This window comes from Ips typographus, linkage group LG1, assembly GCF_016097725.1.
Source record: "Ips typographus isolate SLU linkage group LG1, UJ_Ityp_2.0, whole genome shotgun sequence".
NCBI lineage: Eukaryota > Metazoa > Arthropoda > Insecta > Coleoptera > Curculionidae > Ips > Ips typographus.
The window spans coordinates 11441305-11458394 of NC_138422.1; the positions used below are offsets into that span (position 1 = coordinate 11441305).

Consider the following 17090-nt stretch of genomic DNA (forward strand, 5'->3'; position numbering starts at 1 on the left):
AATGTTTCGTTCTCATTTTTTTGGTAATTTTTTCTTCATTTAGTTTTGCATGATTAAAGTAATTGGGCTATTAAAGTTTACGTGACCAAACTTTGACAAGAGAAAATGGGTTTAGTAGAAAATTTAGCAACTTTTCAATTTTATTGTCCTCTTGACAGAAATGCTTCTCTCGGTTACACAGAATTTCTCTTCAATTTGTTTCGTTCAATTAAGAAGTTGAAACCGCTTCACTGTTTCCTCCGTATTTACTCTTCAATCGAGGGGTAGATCGCCGAGGTAATTTGGTGTACACACTCGAGGTAATTCGAAGTATTATGAGGCACTTTTCCATTATTACGAAGCATGTATTTCAAGACATTGTCTGTATATTTCAAAATGTAGTGTATTAATATAACAAAATTGACTGAAAATTGATCAGAACAGCATAGGCACATGTAATTATTATGGTAAAATCTTTGTTACATGATATTGAGTTGAAACAATATTCATTACAAATTATCATAATAATTTACCAATTTTTCAACATTTAAACTACATTTTTACGGTCACGTGACTGTTTTTGACAGGTGTCAACTAGCTTTTACAGTGTTGCATGCTCAAAATTGCATTATCAACGTCACGTAACGTGTATTTTACAATTTCAGCTTTTGCAACTGTCTAAATTTAATTTACCAAATGATGAACGTTTAAATTACATTTTAAAGTCACGAGACTGTTTTTGACAGATGACAGTTGGCTTGGACAGTTTTGCCAGCTCTAAAATGGCATAATCAAAGTCACGTGATGTGTCTCTTGCAATTTCAGCTTTCACAACTGTCTCAAATAGTCTAAATTTAATTTACCAAATTTTTAAATTTTAAACGTCACGTGATTAATTTTGACAGATGTCAACTGGCCTTTACAGTATTGCAAGAACATGCAGAATTGCATTTTCAACGTCACGTAACGTGTATTTTGCAATTTAAGTTTTTACAACTGTCTAAATTAAATTTACCATTTTTCAAAGTTTAAACTGCGTTATGAAGTTCACGTGACTGTTTTTGACAATGTCAACTGGCCTTTACAATGTTGCAAGCTCAAAAGTTCTGGTTCACGAGTTCAACCGGAAAAGCGGAAAAACCAGGTGCTAATTGTGCAACCTGCTGGTTGTTGTTGCTAAGTAAGTAATTTACACACAAACCATGTACGATCCAGGGGGGGCGGCCCCCTCTTTACATCATCTGAAATGGATATTTTAAAAAATATAGGAAGTAATGAAGAAATAACTCATGAAGAAATCCAAAACCCAGAAAGCCAATATTTGCATAGCAATAACAATGTTAACAACAAAAAAAAATATCAAAGGCTCTATAAAAACCCAGATCCTAAACCATACAGGTATAGTAAATGTAGAATCCAACAATGTAAACATTGGCAAATATTCGGCCATGAAAATTGCAAAGAAAATACCTATGTGATATGAGATTCAACTCGATTGTTAAAACCCAGGTCAAAGGCAGAAATAAAATAAGTATAGAAATGACAGATGCTGCAGCAGCCAATGAGTTCGTATTTGATAGAAGACTCTTAGACAAAGGACTTGTCATCACCATACCTTATAACAACACTTCTTGTAAAGGAGTGGTTAAAAAAGTAGATTTAGATTTTGAAGAAAACACATTACAAGATTATATTTCCTCCCCAATCAATATAATCAATATTACAAGACTAAATAGAAGAGCTCTAAATAAAGACTACAAAGAGGATGATCCAAATAGTCCCAAATTTGTATATCGAAAAACCAGTTCTATTTTAGTAACATTTGATGGAACATACCTGCCAAAAGAAATTAGTTTAGAAGTTTTTAATATACATAGAGATGTCGTCCCTTACATTCCGCCAGTCACTCAATGCTATTCATGCCTCCTTTATGGACACACAAAGAAATTATGCAAAGGTAAACCAAAGTGCTTCATATGTACTGACTCAGATCATCAAAGTGCGCCGGGAGTGGCCAGTTCATGTATAAAGAAGTGCTATCATTGCAAAAAGTGGAGAGCACGTATCTACAGCAAAACAATGCCCTGAATATATAAGGCAAACCCAAATAAAAAACTAATGGTATTTGAAAACATATCCTACCAAGAAGCCAACCATAAGTGCCCTAAACAATACACCAATGAAAGGGATTTCCAGTATAACCCATCAGAACACCCGCTCCTTCCGACGAGACAACAAGCAACTAATAGAATTTCCATAATGCAAAGAAGGGAGGTAATAGAGCTGCGGCCAGGATCTAAAAGAACATATGAGCAAGTAGTTAGAAACCAAGCTAAAAAACGAAACACCCATGATGTACAGCCTTATAATAAAGATAAGCATAATGAATCACTTCTATACCCCAATGGACGAAGCCAACCATATGAAAACCGAAAAAACCCAAGAACTCAAGTAGAACCCATTTATACTACAACAAGACAAACAACAAATACACCCCTAACCCAACAGACTCAGCCACCTAGTGCAGATCATTGACAACAAAACAGAATGTTCTCCACAAAAGAGGACATATTGAAATATTTTAAGGAGACGCCCAACAACACAATTCAGCTTATTGTTAAAACATTAATGCCAATTATAAACAGCCAGGAAACACGGGATGACCAAATGGGTTCAGATTGGGAGTTCTAACTAAATAGATAACATGGTATAGTGATTCTCAAATAAGAGAAAGCAAAAAACCACGAGCAAAAATTAAAAAATGGCTGATTGCAAAGACTTCAGAATTTTGCAATGGAATATTCGGAGCCTTGTGAGCAATAAACATGCGCTGCTTTCTCTCATTTGGGAACACAATCCACATACAGTGCGTTTTTTTTAACGCGCAACATAGGATTTCACGTGTTAAATTTTTAAGCCCATGTTAGACCATGTTATTTTGGAACTACAAGTATAAAACTTGACGGGTGGCTATTTCGTACCCTGAAGCTTACGTAAATTTACCAATTCGGCCTAAAAAGTGTTAAAAAACTTGCAAAAAATCATCTTTTTTCGAAAAGGTTTTATCGTTTCATACTCCCTGTATGCATTGTTGTTCTTTGTTGTTTTTGATACTGGCAGGGCAGGTAGCAGGTAAAATTTGGCGTAGAAAGTAAAACAGGGTGATCATTAACTTTATATCAAGAAAGTTAAGAACAAAAGAAGTATTTTTATAGGTGAATTGTTCAAATTGACCTCCGTTTGAAGCCAAACAGTATATTCCAAACAATCATAAAATGCCCTTTTGACGTTTAAAAGATGTCGGGTCGTGATGCAGTCAAAATAAGTAACTTCACCTGCTACCTGCCCTGCCAGTATCAAAAACAACAAGGAACAACAATGCATACAGGGAGTATGAAAGGATAAAATCTTTTCGAAAAAAATGATTTTTTTCCAGTTTTAAATCACTTTTTAGACCAAATTGGTAGACTTACTTAAGCTTCAGGGTACTAAAGACACACCCGTCAAGTTTTATACTTGTAGTTCCAAAATAACATGGTCTAACATGGGCTTAAAAATTTAACACGTAAAATCCTATGTTGCGCGTTAAAAAAAACGCACTGTATAATAGCACTGAATGAAACATGGATGAAAAATAATAAAAACATTTACTTTAAGGGATACAATGTCATCAGGAATAATAGGGATGATGGATATGGTGGAGTTGCCATTCTGGTCCAAAAACATATCTCATATGAATTAATACAAATCCAACTTCCAGAAAGAGGGGACAATTTCAACTATATTGAGGGTGAGGTTGTTCTAGTGGGGAACCTAAACGCACACCCATGTTTGGAGCCGACAAAATGTTAATCTCAATGGCAGATCCATAATAAATATTGTTTCGGAATACAACTTGGTTGTCCATAATGACGGGACTCCTACTAGAATAACTCCACCGAACCAAAACGAAAGTAGCGTAGACCTGACGATATCAAGTATGGAATTAGCCAGTAAAGTGACCTGGGAGGTGATTGCTGATTGCGACGGAAGTGATCACTTTCCAACTTTGATAAAAATCAAACCTCAGTATAACCTGAATGATGCCTTTTTTTATAACAGGTTGCCGGAAAAAAGAATGTTTTACAGGCTAATTGGGCTGACTTTGAATACATAATGGAAGAAAAAACCCGACGGAAAACAGTTACAATATTCGATGATTTGAATTAAATTATACAGCAAACAGCAGAGGCTACAATACCCAGGAAACAAGCATATTCTAAAAGGAGGACGGGTAACCCTTGGTGGGACAAGGAATGTACCCAGAAAATTAAAAAAAGAAAGGCCGCCTGTTAACGCATAGGTGAATGAAAATAGAAATTGGAAGTAGTGGACTGTATGAAAAGTAATCTAGACGCTAACACCGAGAAATGCACAAAAGTACCAAAATGAAAAGGGCACTCACCAGTTGTCTGCTCTGGCCGCTCTTCTGGGGATCCCCACACACATACACGTAAACCACGAGTCTTCTTAGGATAAGTAAAATTGTTGTAATTAAAACGGTAAATCCGGATTAGTGTCTGTTTGTGTCGCGTCTTCTCGTTCTAATGTTCAAGACCGCTTTTCAAGCAGTACTGATTCTTCATTGCGCCTGCGCGCCCTTTTGAATTGAAATACCCTTGTGCAGATAATGGTAGTATTAAACAAATATATATATAGAATGAAAAATTCGAGGAAAATTTATATCACCAATGTTATGCATTAACACCGCCATAGATAAGTATAAGAAAGTAGTAAATATGGACAACTTTATGGAAATGAAACACACCATCGCCAAAGTCCGAAGATACTTAAAAAAGAAGAAGAGGCAAAAGTTCATAGAGTATTGCGAGTCACTCAACAGAAACACTGAGATAAAAAGTGTATGGGACAAAGTGAAAAAATTCTCAGGAATTTACCAAGTCAATAAAAGTACCAGAATTAGTAATGAATTAAGGATGGAAATAATGAACAACGTCACACCAATCACCTGGGAACCCAATTTTGAACTACTTAGACAAGACGAACACCAACGGAATATACAAAATAATGAGCTCCAAGCAGCATTGAAGAGCAAAAAAGATACTAGCCCTGGCATGGATGAAGTCTCATGCTCAATGATCCAACACTTTCCCTCCAACACAATGTTACATTTATTAGATATATACAATGGAATACTCCGAGGAAATCTAATACCGCAGAAATGGAAAGAATACCTAATACTTACCGGTCCTAAAACCTAGTAAAGACCCAAAACTTGCGGCAAGCTACAGGCCACTTATATTATCATCCTGTCTTCTGAAAATTTTGGAAACCATAATAAAAAATCGATTGGAATGGGATTTGAAAAATCGTAAATGCTTCAGCCATACACAGACAGGACTCCGGAAAAATATGAGTGTACATGATAACATAACCTACTTGACAACCTACATAAACTTGGCTTTCAATGAAAAAAAGCACGTCTTAGCAGTTGCATTGGATCTAAAATCAGCATTTGACTGCATAGATATACACAAATTGTATGACCTAATGGTAAAAATGAATATCCCAAGTGACCTATGTAATATCACTTTCAGAATACTACATAACAGGAGAATATTTATCTGAAATGAAAATCAGGATGAATTCTTAGGACCAAACATAACATCAGTAGGACTCCCACAGAGATCTTCCCTGTCCACAATTTTATTCAATATATATACAAAAGGAGTTTATGACATTATGGGGCAGGGAATGGAAATATAGGGATATGCGGATGATCTGATAGTATTCACAAAGGGCAAAAATATTGAAAGTACTACTAGTCAACTTAACAACCAATTAGAGATAATCAATCAATGGACCATCGAACATAATCTTTCACTAGCACTAAATAAGTGTGAGGCGATATATTTTACCAGAGGATATGACAGCAAAGAGGTTCCTCCAATAATGATCAATCGGCAAAGGATTAAACTCAGTAAGGATATCAAATACCTGGGAATGTTTCTGGACAACAGGCTAAACTGGAACAAACATGTGGAGCACTGTGCAGATAAAGCGCAAAGTGGTTTAAATTTAGTAAAAACCTTCTGCAGAGTATGGTGGGGAGGTGACCCTTCAACCATGCTCACTGTCTACAAAGGAATTGTAAGATCACACTTGGATTATGGATAATTTCTTTTTAAACCAATAACCAAAAAAAACTCTTTGATAATGGAAAAAATTCAGAATCAAGGTCTCAGAATAGCATTGGGGTGCATGAGATCAACCCCGACAAATGCCTTGAGAGCAAAAGCAGGAGAGTTAACACTCAAAGCTAGGAGACAATTACTTGCCAACAATTTTTTTTCAAAAATAATAATCATAATAGAAGAACATCCAATTATTCCAATGTTGAAAAGTATACTAAAACATAAACAAAGAAATGTTAATTATTGGAAGGGTGAAGAGGTCCCACACTTGGTGGAATCTTATAAACATTTTTTCCCATACAAAAATCGCCTGTACAAAAGCCATACCCTGCCATGCTTTGAGATAGATCCAGAAATCCAAATACAGCCCATTCCTCAAATTAACCTCCTCATTCTAAAATCTGATGATGCTTCAATAATGTTCAGGGAAAGAACAGAGAAACTGAGAAAAGACAATATCTTTATATACACAGATGGCTCAAAAAAAGACGGTCGCACGGGATATGCAGTATATTGTCCAACAAACAACCACAGCTACACCTCACGCTTACCAGATGATGCATAGCTGAGATAGTGGCAATAAATGAGACTGCCAACTATGCATTGAGGAAGAATATCAAGAAACCCTTAATTCTCACTGACTCCAGGAGTGCCATACAAAAATTGGACGATCGTACTATAAACCCTAAAAATGACCACATCACTTTAAAAACAAAGAGGCTCTTGATTGAAGCAAGAGACTATGCAAAATGGCTTTGAAACAAAAGGGATACATTATGTGGGAAAGGAGGATGCCTTAAACCGTGTTCCTTGGTTTAAAAAAATAAATTATAAAAACAGAAAAATTATAACTACCATTATAAGAATGCGTACATTGCCTGACTAGGGAACATCAATATAGAATTGGGGTTGCAGATTCTCCACTTTGTGAGTGTGGAGCAGTCGAGGACTTGAATCACATATTTCGTGTTTTACGACGAAAGGGCTCAAGTTAGAGATCTGAAAAAAATACAGAAAATTAGTCCGTGATAGGTACTACAACTTTCATTAATACAATTTTTCAATCCAATCAACCGTACAGGGGCAAAAAAATCAAAACCGTTTTCCCATGTTAATCTCCTATGTCCAGGGTGCTGGACATCTGGTATATTAATAGTTTACCTTTTTAAAAAAGGATTTTTGTTTTTTTTTTGTTAAAAGAAATATTTATATATGTGTAGTAATAATTCCAAAAGCGGAATTTATAGGTATATATTTACAATAAACTAGGAAAAATATGTGTATTCGTACTCAAGTTGTTCTGATATGTATAGAGATCTAGGGAATAGGATGGTGTGATTGTTTACAACTGATTTTAAACACCTTTTCGGATATTGTTTGTAGATGGGCCTCCTGGACACAAATTGCCCTCGTCCAGTAGTTGTGTTGTCCTCTTTTGTTGTCTTTCTAACTCTTGGCACCGTACATATCAGAGACATATCAAAAACTCTTGGAATCGCTCATATCAAAGAGGAAGTAAAGCCCAGAAGAAGAAGGCACTGAGAGGCCTGCCTGGGGATGACTTAGAGTCAGACAAATCCTGGGCAGAAAGAAAACCCCTGGCAAATTGCTCCATAAAGGGAGCAGAAGCTAACCTCCCCCCTGTTAGTTGGGGGGTTCACGAAGGAAGGAAGGAAGGAAGGATACTAATTCTATCAACGAATAAGATTCGTGCAAACGTCAAAAAATATTTTTTGTTTGTCAGAATTTAGAAAAACAGTCACCTGACCTTAGAAAATCAATTTGAAACTTTCGGCACAAGGTCAAATCAAGTGTCAAAAATTTGGTAAAACCTTTACGTTGTCACTTAACCTAACCTAAAAACTGTGATGGGACCTTTAAAAATATCAATTTTAAGCTTTTGGGCCTTTAAAATTGGAAAAACAGTCACGTAACCTGAGGAAGTCATTTTTATTGAATCATTAATCCTTATCGAAATTTTGACAACAGTCAAAAGTCATGTACAAATTGTAAAAGCAGACATGCTAATTAGTCCAACCTAAGAACTATCACGTGACCATAAAAAAAAATAAATTTCAAGGGTGTATTTCATCAAGATTTATCATTATCTCAATACCAGGGGACTTATAACTAAATTTAAGAATGCCACAAACGTGTAAACCTTTGAAGGTATCCTGAGGCAGTTTAAATAATTTAATTTTAAGGCATTTTGATGTATTTGAAGCCAGTTTGAGGCATTTTAGGCAATTTTAAGGCACTATCACTATGAGTAATTTTGAGCAATAATAGAAGCATTGTGAGGTATTTTAAAGGCATTTCAAGGTATTTTGTATGCAAAAGGCATTTTGGTGTACAATAAATTATCGGCGGTCTACCAATCATTTTTTATCTTCAATTTTCATTTTTTAAATAGTTAAAACAAAGTGGTTTTGCCAGGCCTCTATCCAATTGTTTAGACAAGCTGCTAATTAAGTTCGAATCGCCATATTAGTAGCCAACGTCCAAAAGGGATAGGACAGTTGAAAAACAAGAAGATATCGCCATCAAGAACTGTGGTAATTACATAGATTTATGGAATCTTCAAAATTACATAGTCTAGAGAACTATTGCAAAATGTTCTAGACAAAAAAGGACATAAACTTAAATAAGTGCAGAGTATATGTGTCCAAAACGGATGTAACGTCATTTGACAGTTGGTCACAGGATTTAAAATTTTAATCAAACTTTCTGATCACTGACTGTTGATGACGACATATTAGCTTTGACACATGTCACTTAAACACTTATAGTTCTCTCTACTTATCAACATAATTATTTTACTGAGTATACTATTTTTATAACATATTATCTTTCTTATTATAAACTTTGAATAAGCATGTTAATGTTTAAAGAATTTATTTCAGTGTTGTTTGTGATTTATATGTTATTACCTCTGCAATGTTAGCAACTGTCGTTTTTCGGTGTTTGCTCTTCAAACAACGATTTATTATTATTGCTAAATACACGCTATTAAATGGAAACTAATGTGTAAAGAAGATTTTAACGGTCATAAAGATATTAAGAAGAACAGTAGACGGCATAAAGCAGTATTTTAATTGTGTTACTGATGAGTGTCTGTGAAAAATAAGTCCTATAGCAATGCAGACTATAAGGTGGACTTTTTTTAATTTACTAATTTCTTACTAACAAAGTAATTTCAGCCCAGGCAAAAACCATGAAATCCACCGGAGGATGATCCTGAAAAGTGGCGATTGCAACGTGGTGCAACCCTTATCAAACCGACAGAGATTCATAGTGTTCACTTACGAAAAACTAGTAGACTACTCATGGACTTTTACCCTCCTGATATTTTTGGGAGTGTTGTTTCTGTGTTGGACCAGTTTTGCCATCTTCTACTGGTTGATCTGTTTCACTCACGGTGACTTCGAACCCAACCACCTGCCAGAATTCCAAGCCCAAAGCCATTTCAAGTAAGTTCAGTCAACTGGATTCTCTAGGGTGCTTTATCTTTTCCAGACCGTGCATCTACGATATGAGAGGCTTTTCCTCAGCCTTTCTCTTCAGTATGGAGGCTCAACACACTGTGGGTTACGGCATCAAAGCACCAACTGATGAATGTGCCGAAGCAATTTTTGTCAATACTGTCCATTGTATAATTGGTTTTGTCATGCAGGTGGTTTTAGTGCTTTGGGTTTGTTCCAGACTCTATATTAGTGTTGTTTGTAGGGGTTTATGGCAGCTATAATCTTCTCAAAAATGACTAAACCTAGAGTGAGGTCGCAGACCTTGATGTTCTCTAAAAACATTGTGGTGTTTCCTAGAAATGGAAAGTTATGCCTGATGTTCCGAGTTGGAGACATTAGGCGCCGTCATATTGTTGATAGTAACGTGAGGGCTTTTGTGGTATGTTAGCTTTACAGCAAAACTATCCATATAAAACACACAAAAAAACAATTTTAGGTGAAATCATTTAAAACTAAAGAAGGTGAAACACTTCCTTTCACCCAAATCGAGTTAAAGCTACACATGGACGGTTGTAACACCAGCCTGTTCTTCAATTGGCCCGTAGTGCTTTATCACGTGATAGACGAACAGTCGCCTTTTTACACTTTGTCACCCAGTGATTTGTGTCAGCCAAAGTTCGAAATCATCACGGTGATCGAAGGCACCGACGAAAATACCGGTCAAATGACTCAAGCCAAGTCCAGCTACATGCCCAACGAAATTTTATGGGGCTACAAATTTGAAAATATCATCAAATTCGATGAGTGGCGCGAAGAGTACGAAGTGGACTTTTCCAAGTTTGACGTGTTGGTGCCTGTTAACACGCCTTTGTGCTCTGCAGCCTGTTGTAACGAATACACCAAAATGCAGGTCAATTAACTATGAAGGTTAACTATTTTGTTTTTATTTAACCAAGGGATTATTTTTCATAGATATGTCTCTTATCAGGAGCTCGTTTAACGCTCTACACCGAGTGTAGTTTTGATGAACTCCCAATTCAACCAAACGTTAAGGAAAATTCCAGTTTACCTAAACCTAATTCTTAATTACTTCCTTTCAGGTTAATCATACAAATATGTGATGGAATTTGTATTAATACTTATTTAACCAATAAGTGTATTAATGAAAACAAAAAATTCAGATTATTAATCGCTTATTAATATAAAAGTTGGTTACAACATTTTTCCGCTGTAGTTTATAATAGGTCTGTTCGCAGAGGGAATCTCTTAATCAGAGAAATAGATACATCCATTGGCCACAAGTCAAAAAACGTCATAGTCACGTGAGCATTCAACCAATGAAACTTTGACATTTACTGTTTCTGAGTTGGAAACCAGTCAGGGATTGCCTCTGCTAACAGACCTAATAAATGTTTATAATCCTACAATGTTTGAGAAAAACTAAAAATTGTCAGTTGTATACGGCAAATGACAGTTAGTTCTTTCGGTAATGGTGGATGTCAACCAAAGAATGTTCGTCTATTTCTCTCTGTTTCATGCAAATAAAAAAGGATAGAACTCTACAATGAGCGTATTTTGTTGCCTGGTAAGATCATACATTTTAAAGTAAAACATTTGAAAAATCATGCACTAATAGGACTCATTATTGAACGATTTTGGATTCGTTATCAGCCATACAAAAAGACTGTTAATACACAGTCGACGAAAAGATTGTTAATATTTTAGTATAATTGCTTTAGAATTCAAATTTGTAAGTACAGAAGTGGAAAACCGTGAATATTTTTGTTCATTTTTCCTTTCCCAAAATTATTTGCATTAAATAAGAAGGAAAAATCATCATTTATTCCAGTTTTTTGATAAAGTAGACCAACTGTTAAATTACGTCACAATCGGTTCAGCAAATTGACACAAGTAGAGCAATATGGCTTAGGTGGCAACATTGCAATGAAAATTTGTAACAGATATCCTATGTAACTCAACACTAGAAAAATAACTCAACTTTTACGTGTTTTGTGGATTTTGGCCAATGTTGCCAGGTCTACCGTTAAAACCAATGAATAAAAAAAATATAGCAGGAAGGAGCAATAGCAAACAAAGGGGGTGACAGAAACAAGGGGGAGAGGGGGAGTAATATGGCGGCCGTCAACTTTCGGTTGGCACTATAAAACACTATTATTATTGTCCACTGTACAACTTAATTTAAATTTGCAAAACTCAACTGTTAAAGAACCACAAACAAACAAAACAAATTAACACTAAATACAAACAACAAATTTTTGCGGGTTTGAAACTCCAAACTGACAATGACTTTGCGTCAATTCAACTGCGCAGTAGGCGAATGCGCAATCAACTTCCGTCCCCCTCGCTTAATGCACGAACGGGTTATAATTTGTATTATTGTTACCTCCTGATACTTGTTCTTTTTCCTCATTGGTTAAAACAGTATAACTACCGGTTTTGGAGTTCTTCTACCGTTCTCCTGTTTTTTGTATATAATCTACCGCTTTTTTTATTGCCATTATTATATTGGTTGTGAAAGTTTTCATATACTTTTTCAGTTTATTGAATAGGAAATTTAATAAGGATTCTAATAATGCGCTTAAAACAGTCATTTTCTTACTCCAAATTATTCTCTAAAACCACGTGATGTCTGTCACTATTATCAAAATCATCAAAATTTTACTAGAATTTGCAAGAATTACATTTTAGCACAGTTTTTGAAACAAGGCGATTTCCTGAGATTTAACAGTTATTTTGACAATTGTCACTTCATAGTGTAGCTAAATAGTTTTCTGAAATCACGTGGCAACTGTCACTAACGTCAGAACTGTCAAATCATGCTCAAAAGTTGCAAAAATCAGGATTTAGACACGTTTTCTTGCAGTATTTCATATAAAACGTGTTTCTGAGATTTTTGACAGTTATTTTGCCAATTATCACATGACCTTCGAACTGAATACAGTGTTCTACAATCATGTGACAACTGTCACTAACGCCAAAACTGTCAAAACTATGCTCTAAAATTGCAAAAATCAGGGTTTAGGAAAGTTTTCTTGCAGTATTTGATATAAAACGTGTTTCTGAGATGTATGAAAGTTATTTTGCGAATAGTCACGTGACCGTCTAACTAAATAGTGTTCTTCAATCACATGACAACTGTCACTAACGTCAAAACTGTCAAAACTATGCTCTAAAGTTTCAAAAAACAGGGTTTAGGAAAGTTTTCTTGCAGTATTTAATATAAAACGAGTTTCTGAGATGTATGAAAGTTATTTTGCGAATTGTCACGTGACCGTCTAACTAAATAGTGTTCTTCAATCACGTGACAACTGTCACTAACGTCAAAACTGTCAAACCGTGCTCTAAAGTTGCAAAAATCAGGGTTTAGAAACGTTTTCTTGCAGTATTCGATATAAATAGTGTTTTTGAGATTTATGATTTTTGACAATGGTCACGTGACTGCCTAGCTAAATTATCCTTTAAAACCACGTAGTATCTGTCACTAATGTCAAAACTTAAAAAACAATTATGTATTTTTGAAGTACGATTTTTATAGCAAGAATCAATGATTAAAATTTTTGATAACTATTAAAAGACACCCTGTATAATAATGTAAAATGAATGAATTTGTTTTGATCTACCGTTTTTTGACTGATTATTCTTCTACCGTCATTAAATATTTTGACTTGGCAACACTGATCTTGGCTTGTTAGGATTGAATCTGTCGTATTTCAGGCAACCTGTAATACACCTAAAAATACAGTTTCTGCTCATTGAGTTCCTGGGTTCCTGTGTAAAGTGAATGTGTTTATTATTTTGAAATCTCCATACCTAAAACCTGAAACCAGTCTTGGCGGTTTTTGAACGGTGAACAATGATTGTACAACGTGTACAACCGAGCTTAATAAAAAAGTAGCAAACAAACACTACAGAACAGAAAAAAAATCAAAACATCAAGTCAAAAGTCAAAACAAATCCCACCACCCACACTAAGAAGATTACATATTATTGGCAACATTGCTCTTTCTTTAACCACTTCACTTAATTGAAATGACATAAAACGGATCGATTAATGTTAAATACCGGTACCGGTATAGATGGCTCTCTTTTTACTTTACACTTTTGTGCTTACGACAAAAAGAGAACACTATACACCACAGCTCCATTGAAAACATTTGAACAGATTAGATCATTGACAACTGACAACATGGGAATTTGTTTTGCTTTATGTTGTTCATGTGTCAGTTCGTTTCTCGGACTCGTGCTTGTGTGGTGTGTTTCTGTCGTCAAACCACCGTAAATCAACAAAAATCATGGCAAATTTGCGCCAAACACCGTTAACTTGTAGCGGACACACTCGTCCAGTGGTTCATTTAGATTTCTCCGAGATCACAGAGAGCAGCTACTTCCTAATTTCCGCTTGCAAAGGTAAAAACCCACTTTCCTTCCAGTTGTTGATGTTGATCAGACATCTAAAGGATTTTTTAACCTTCTGTCCAGACATGTACAACACCTTGGCCTCAATTTTTATTCAGATTTCAGCGCCTCATGAAGTAGTTGACCTTTGATTGAAATTCTTTTTTTAAGGCCAAGTTCCTAAATGTATTCCATCTACCTACTTCCTTCCTAACATGAAAACATATTGTCTGTCCAGATCACTTTCAATCTTATCAGTCATCAGTTATAATCCATCTGTTATCACTTTTTGCAAACAAAATTAGATACTTTTCTTTTAACAAAGATGGCAAGCCAATGCTTAGACAGGGAGATACAGGAGACTGGATTGGCACTTTCGAAGGCCATAAAGGTGCAGTGTGGGGTGTTGCTTTGAATGCTCAAGCCACCAGAGCTGCCAGTGGGGCTGCAGATTTTACTGGTATTTTTCCTAGTCACTTCTGCCAACAATCGTTAATTGGCTTATTATTACAGGCAAAGTCTGGGATGCAATTTCAGGAGAGGAGCTACATTCATTTCAGCACAATCACATAGTAAAAAGTGTAGATTTTTCCAAAGATTCTTCCAATTTGGTTACTGGTAGTAATGAAAAGTTGGTCAGAATTTTTGATCTCAATAAACCTGAAGCCAGTAAGTAAATTTAGAAGGTATAATGTCCGTAGTATTATATGTAATTTATGGTCTTAAATTGTATATCCTGGTCTACTTGAGGAAAATTTGAAATATCAATACCTTTATCACTTTGAATTTGTTATTCTGCTATAACTTTTACTATTGCTATATCATTGTTGTGTATTAGTATGTGTCAAGGCATATGCAAATTGGAAAAGCAGTGACACTGAATACTTATCATGCTTTTTAGAAAAACAGTTAAACTGTAAAAGTAAACAACCTGCTTTACATACTATACACCATAAATTTCAAAAGTTGGTATTATGTTTGTATCTTTTGTAACATTTCTAGGACTTACTGAAGGTCTCAAAACATTTTGCATAATTTATAGGCTCTTTTGAAGGTTTTTAGACCTTTTGCCACATTTTTAGGCCTTTTTAAGCTTTGGTAGAACTTTTTCAACATTTGCTAGATCTTTTGCAACATTTCTAAGATCTCTAAAACTGTTTGCAGTATTTATAAACATTCTGCAATATTTCCAGTTCTTTTTCAAAATTTCTAGGGGACTATGTCCTGGATCCTACTGGATACTTTAATAATACATGTATTTTTATAATTCCAATTGTTCTAGCATTTATATGAATTGACAGAAGCACCATCTTCTAATTTCTGTCATTAAGAAAACCAATTCAAAAACAATATTAGACAATTATTTATGATTTTTCCAAAAACTAAAATTGTGGTTTGTTTACAGCACCTGAAGTATTTTCGGGCCATACTGCCGGTATAAGACACGTCATGTTTTTCCGAAATGACACTCATTTGATTTCCTGCGCCGACGATAAAACTTTAAGGGTGTGGGATAAGTCTAACAAACAGGTTGACTGAAAACGCACTCTTACACCAGCACAGTTAAATTTACACTTTTTTTCGGTAGGAAGTTCAAAAAGTCACATTTCCCTTCAGCCCAAACAGTTTGGAAATATCCAGAGATGGGTCTGTATTAACTGTAGCCTATTCCAATAAAGTGGCGTTCTTTGATGCTGATTCTTTGAATAAAATCCGAGAATACACTATTCCATCTCCAGTAAATTCTGCATCATTACATCCAGACAAAAGCATTTTTGTTGCTGCAGGAGATGATTTGAAAGTTTACAAATATGACTACCAATCTGGCACAGAAATTGGTTAGCAAACTTAGTCATTTTCTATGTAATTGGGTATTTATGTTTTTGCTATTTTTAGAGTCATTCAAAGGACATTTTGGTCCAGTTCACTGCATAAAGTTTTCACCTGATGGAGAACTGTACGCTTCTGGATCTGAGGATGGAACTTTAAGGTTATGGCAGACAACAGTGGGAAAAACTTATGGACTCTGGAAGTGTGTTGATACTGCTACCCTCAATGACAGCCTAACACCAAAAGAAATTCAAGCAAATTAACTTGACCATATACATTCTTTTACAGCAATGTACATTGTGTATTTCCAAAGTATTTCTTTATTTATTTCTACTCTTTAATCTAAGGAAAGACTTAATTTCTGATAGGCTGTCCCACCAGTGTTGTTACTGGTCTGAAATATTTTTTATAAGTAGTGTTTTTCATGATGTAATGAAAAACAGACTGATTCTTTTCAGACCATTTGTGACTTAATACAAACTTGTTGAAAATTGTGTTGTTTTTATTTTCCTTAAAGTGATTATAATACAAAACATCTTAAAAATAAATCACTTTTCAAACTTATACTAAATTAGTCTTACAATGGTTATTCCTGGGATATGAAAGGGTTTGGAATGGATTCCATCCCTTCCATGGGACAGATAAGTACCACACTAGTCCCTCGACACACCACCAAACCCAATTCTCTTGTATCTTCGGTAAGTTTATAAGCATCATCAGGATCTCGAAGGTATTCAAGTGTGTTGTCCAATACAAGATTCAGCAGAGGATCATATCCCTTGAGGATGCCACTGGCTTCTCTGCCACCAGCAAATTTCACTCTAATTGTTTTCTCCAGGTATTTGGAGAGATCTAAAATAGATTCTTTCCGTTTTTTCTCCTTTTGATCTTGGAGGGAGTTCGACTGCTGAAACAAATTTCTGTTTTATGTTCGATCAGTTGTAACGTGGAGAGTGTATACTTTTCTTTTATCATCACTAGAAGCCATCTTGTTGGTTTGTACTGTCGCACTAGCTTTAGCAATAAAGAATATTTGGTTTTTTGCTTAAAATGTAAAAAAATGGTTTTAGATCTTTAACAATTTACTTTAACCTTAAAAAAAATTTAAATTCCGGCTTCTCATCTGTGATCTGTGGTTCTGTCAAATATCAAATCGTAGGTTAGGCAGCCAGACAATCTAGCTAAACGATAAGACATTTGTTTATAT

At 35.2% G+C, this 17090-nt stretch overlaps 3 protein-coding genes across 4 annotated transcripts; 2 read left to right on the forward strand and 1 right to left on the reverse strand.

Moving 5' to 3' along the window:
• Positions 1-9107: 9107 nt before the first annotated feature.
• On the forward strand, positions 9108-11198 carry LOC145734417 (ATP-sensitive inward rectifier potassium channel 12-like). Its single transcript, XM_081987759.1, has 6 exons — positions 9108-9325; positions 9374-9643; positions 9690-9846; positions 9900-10076; positions 10134-10547; positions 10610-11198. The coding sequence occupies exons 1-6, from the start codon at positions 9312-9314 to the stop codon at positions 10721-10723; spliced, it is 1146 nt and encodes a 381-aa protein (XP_081843885.1). The 5' UTR covers positions 9108-9311; the 3' UTR covers positions 10724-11198.
• Positions 11199-13864: 2666 nt separating this feature from the next.
• On the forward strand, positions 13865-16374 carry wmd (serine-threonine kinase receptor-associated protein wmd). Its single transcript, XM_081987785.1, has 6 exons — positions 13865-14065; positions 14379-14513; positions 14567-14722; positions 15459-15583; positions 15642-15891; positions 15950-16374. Exons 1-6 carry the CDS (start codon positions 13951-13953, stop codon positions 16144-16146), a joined length of 978 nt encoding a protein of 325 aa, XP_081843911.1. The 5' UTR covers positions 13865-13950; the 3' UTR covers positions 16147-16374.
• LSm7 (U6 snRNA-associated Sm-like protein LSm7) lies at positions 16365-17006 on the reverse strand. 2 transcript variants are annotated; one of them, XM_081987941.1, is made up of 2 exons: positions 16845-17006; positions 16365-16787 (listed from the first exon to the last, which is right to left on the reverse strand). In XM_081987941.1, the coding sequence occupies exons 1-2, from the start codon at positions 16869-16871 to the stop codon at positions 16470-16472; spliced, it is 345 nt and encodes a 114-aa protein (XP_081844067.1). In that variant the 5' UTR covers positions 16872-17006; the 3' UTR covers positions 16365-16469. The 2 variants fall into 2 exon arrangements, with proteins under 2 accessions (XP_081844067.1, XP_081844058.1); XM_081987932.1 differs by having other exon boundaries at positions 16365-16790; positions 16845-17005.
• Positions 17007-17090: the final 84 nt, after the last annotated feature.

Coding starts and splice junctions, on each gene's coding strand:
- LSm7 (XM_081987932.1), bottom strand. CDS start 16,871: ATGGCTTCTAGTGATGATAAAAGAAAA. Junction 16,791..16,844: donor CTAGTGATGATAAAAGAAAA/GTATACACTCTC, acceptor AATTTGTTTCAG/CAGTCGAACTCCCTCCAAGA.
- LOC145734417 (XM_081987759.1), top strand. Junction 9,644..9,689: donor CAAGCCCAAAGCCATTTCAA/GTAAGTTCAGTC, acceptor TATCTTTTCCAG/ACCGTGCATCTACGATATGA. Junction 9,847..9,899: donor TAATTGGTTTTGTCATGCAG/GTGGTTTTAGTG, acceptor TGTTGTTTGTAG/GGGTTTATGGCAGCTATAAT.
- wmd (XM_081987785.1), top strand. CDS start 13,951: ATGGCAAATTTGCGCCAAACACCGTTAACTTGTAGCGGACACACTCGT. Junction 14,066..14,378: donor CCTAATTTCCGCTTGCAAAG/GTAAAAACCCAC, acceptor CTTTTAACAAAG/ATGGCAAGCCAATGCTTAGA. Junction 15,584..15,641: donor GGGATAAGTCTAACAAACAG/GTTGACTGAAAA, acceptor TTTTTTCGGTAG/GAAGTTCAAAAAGTCACATT.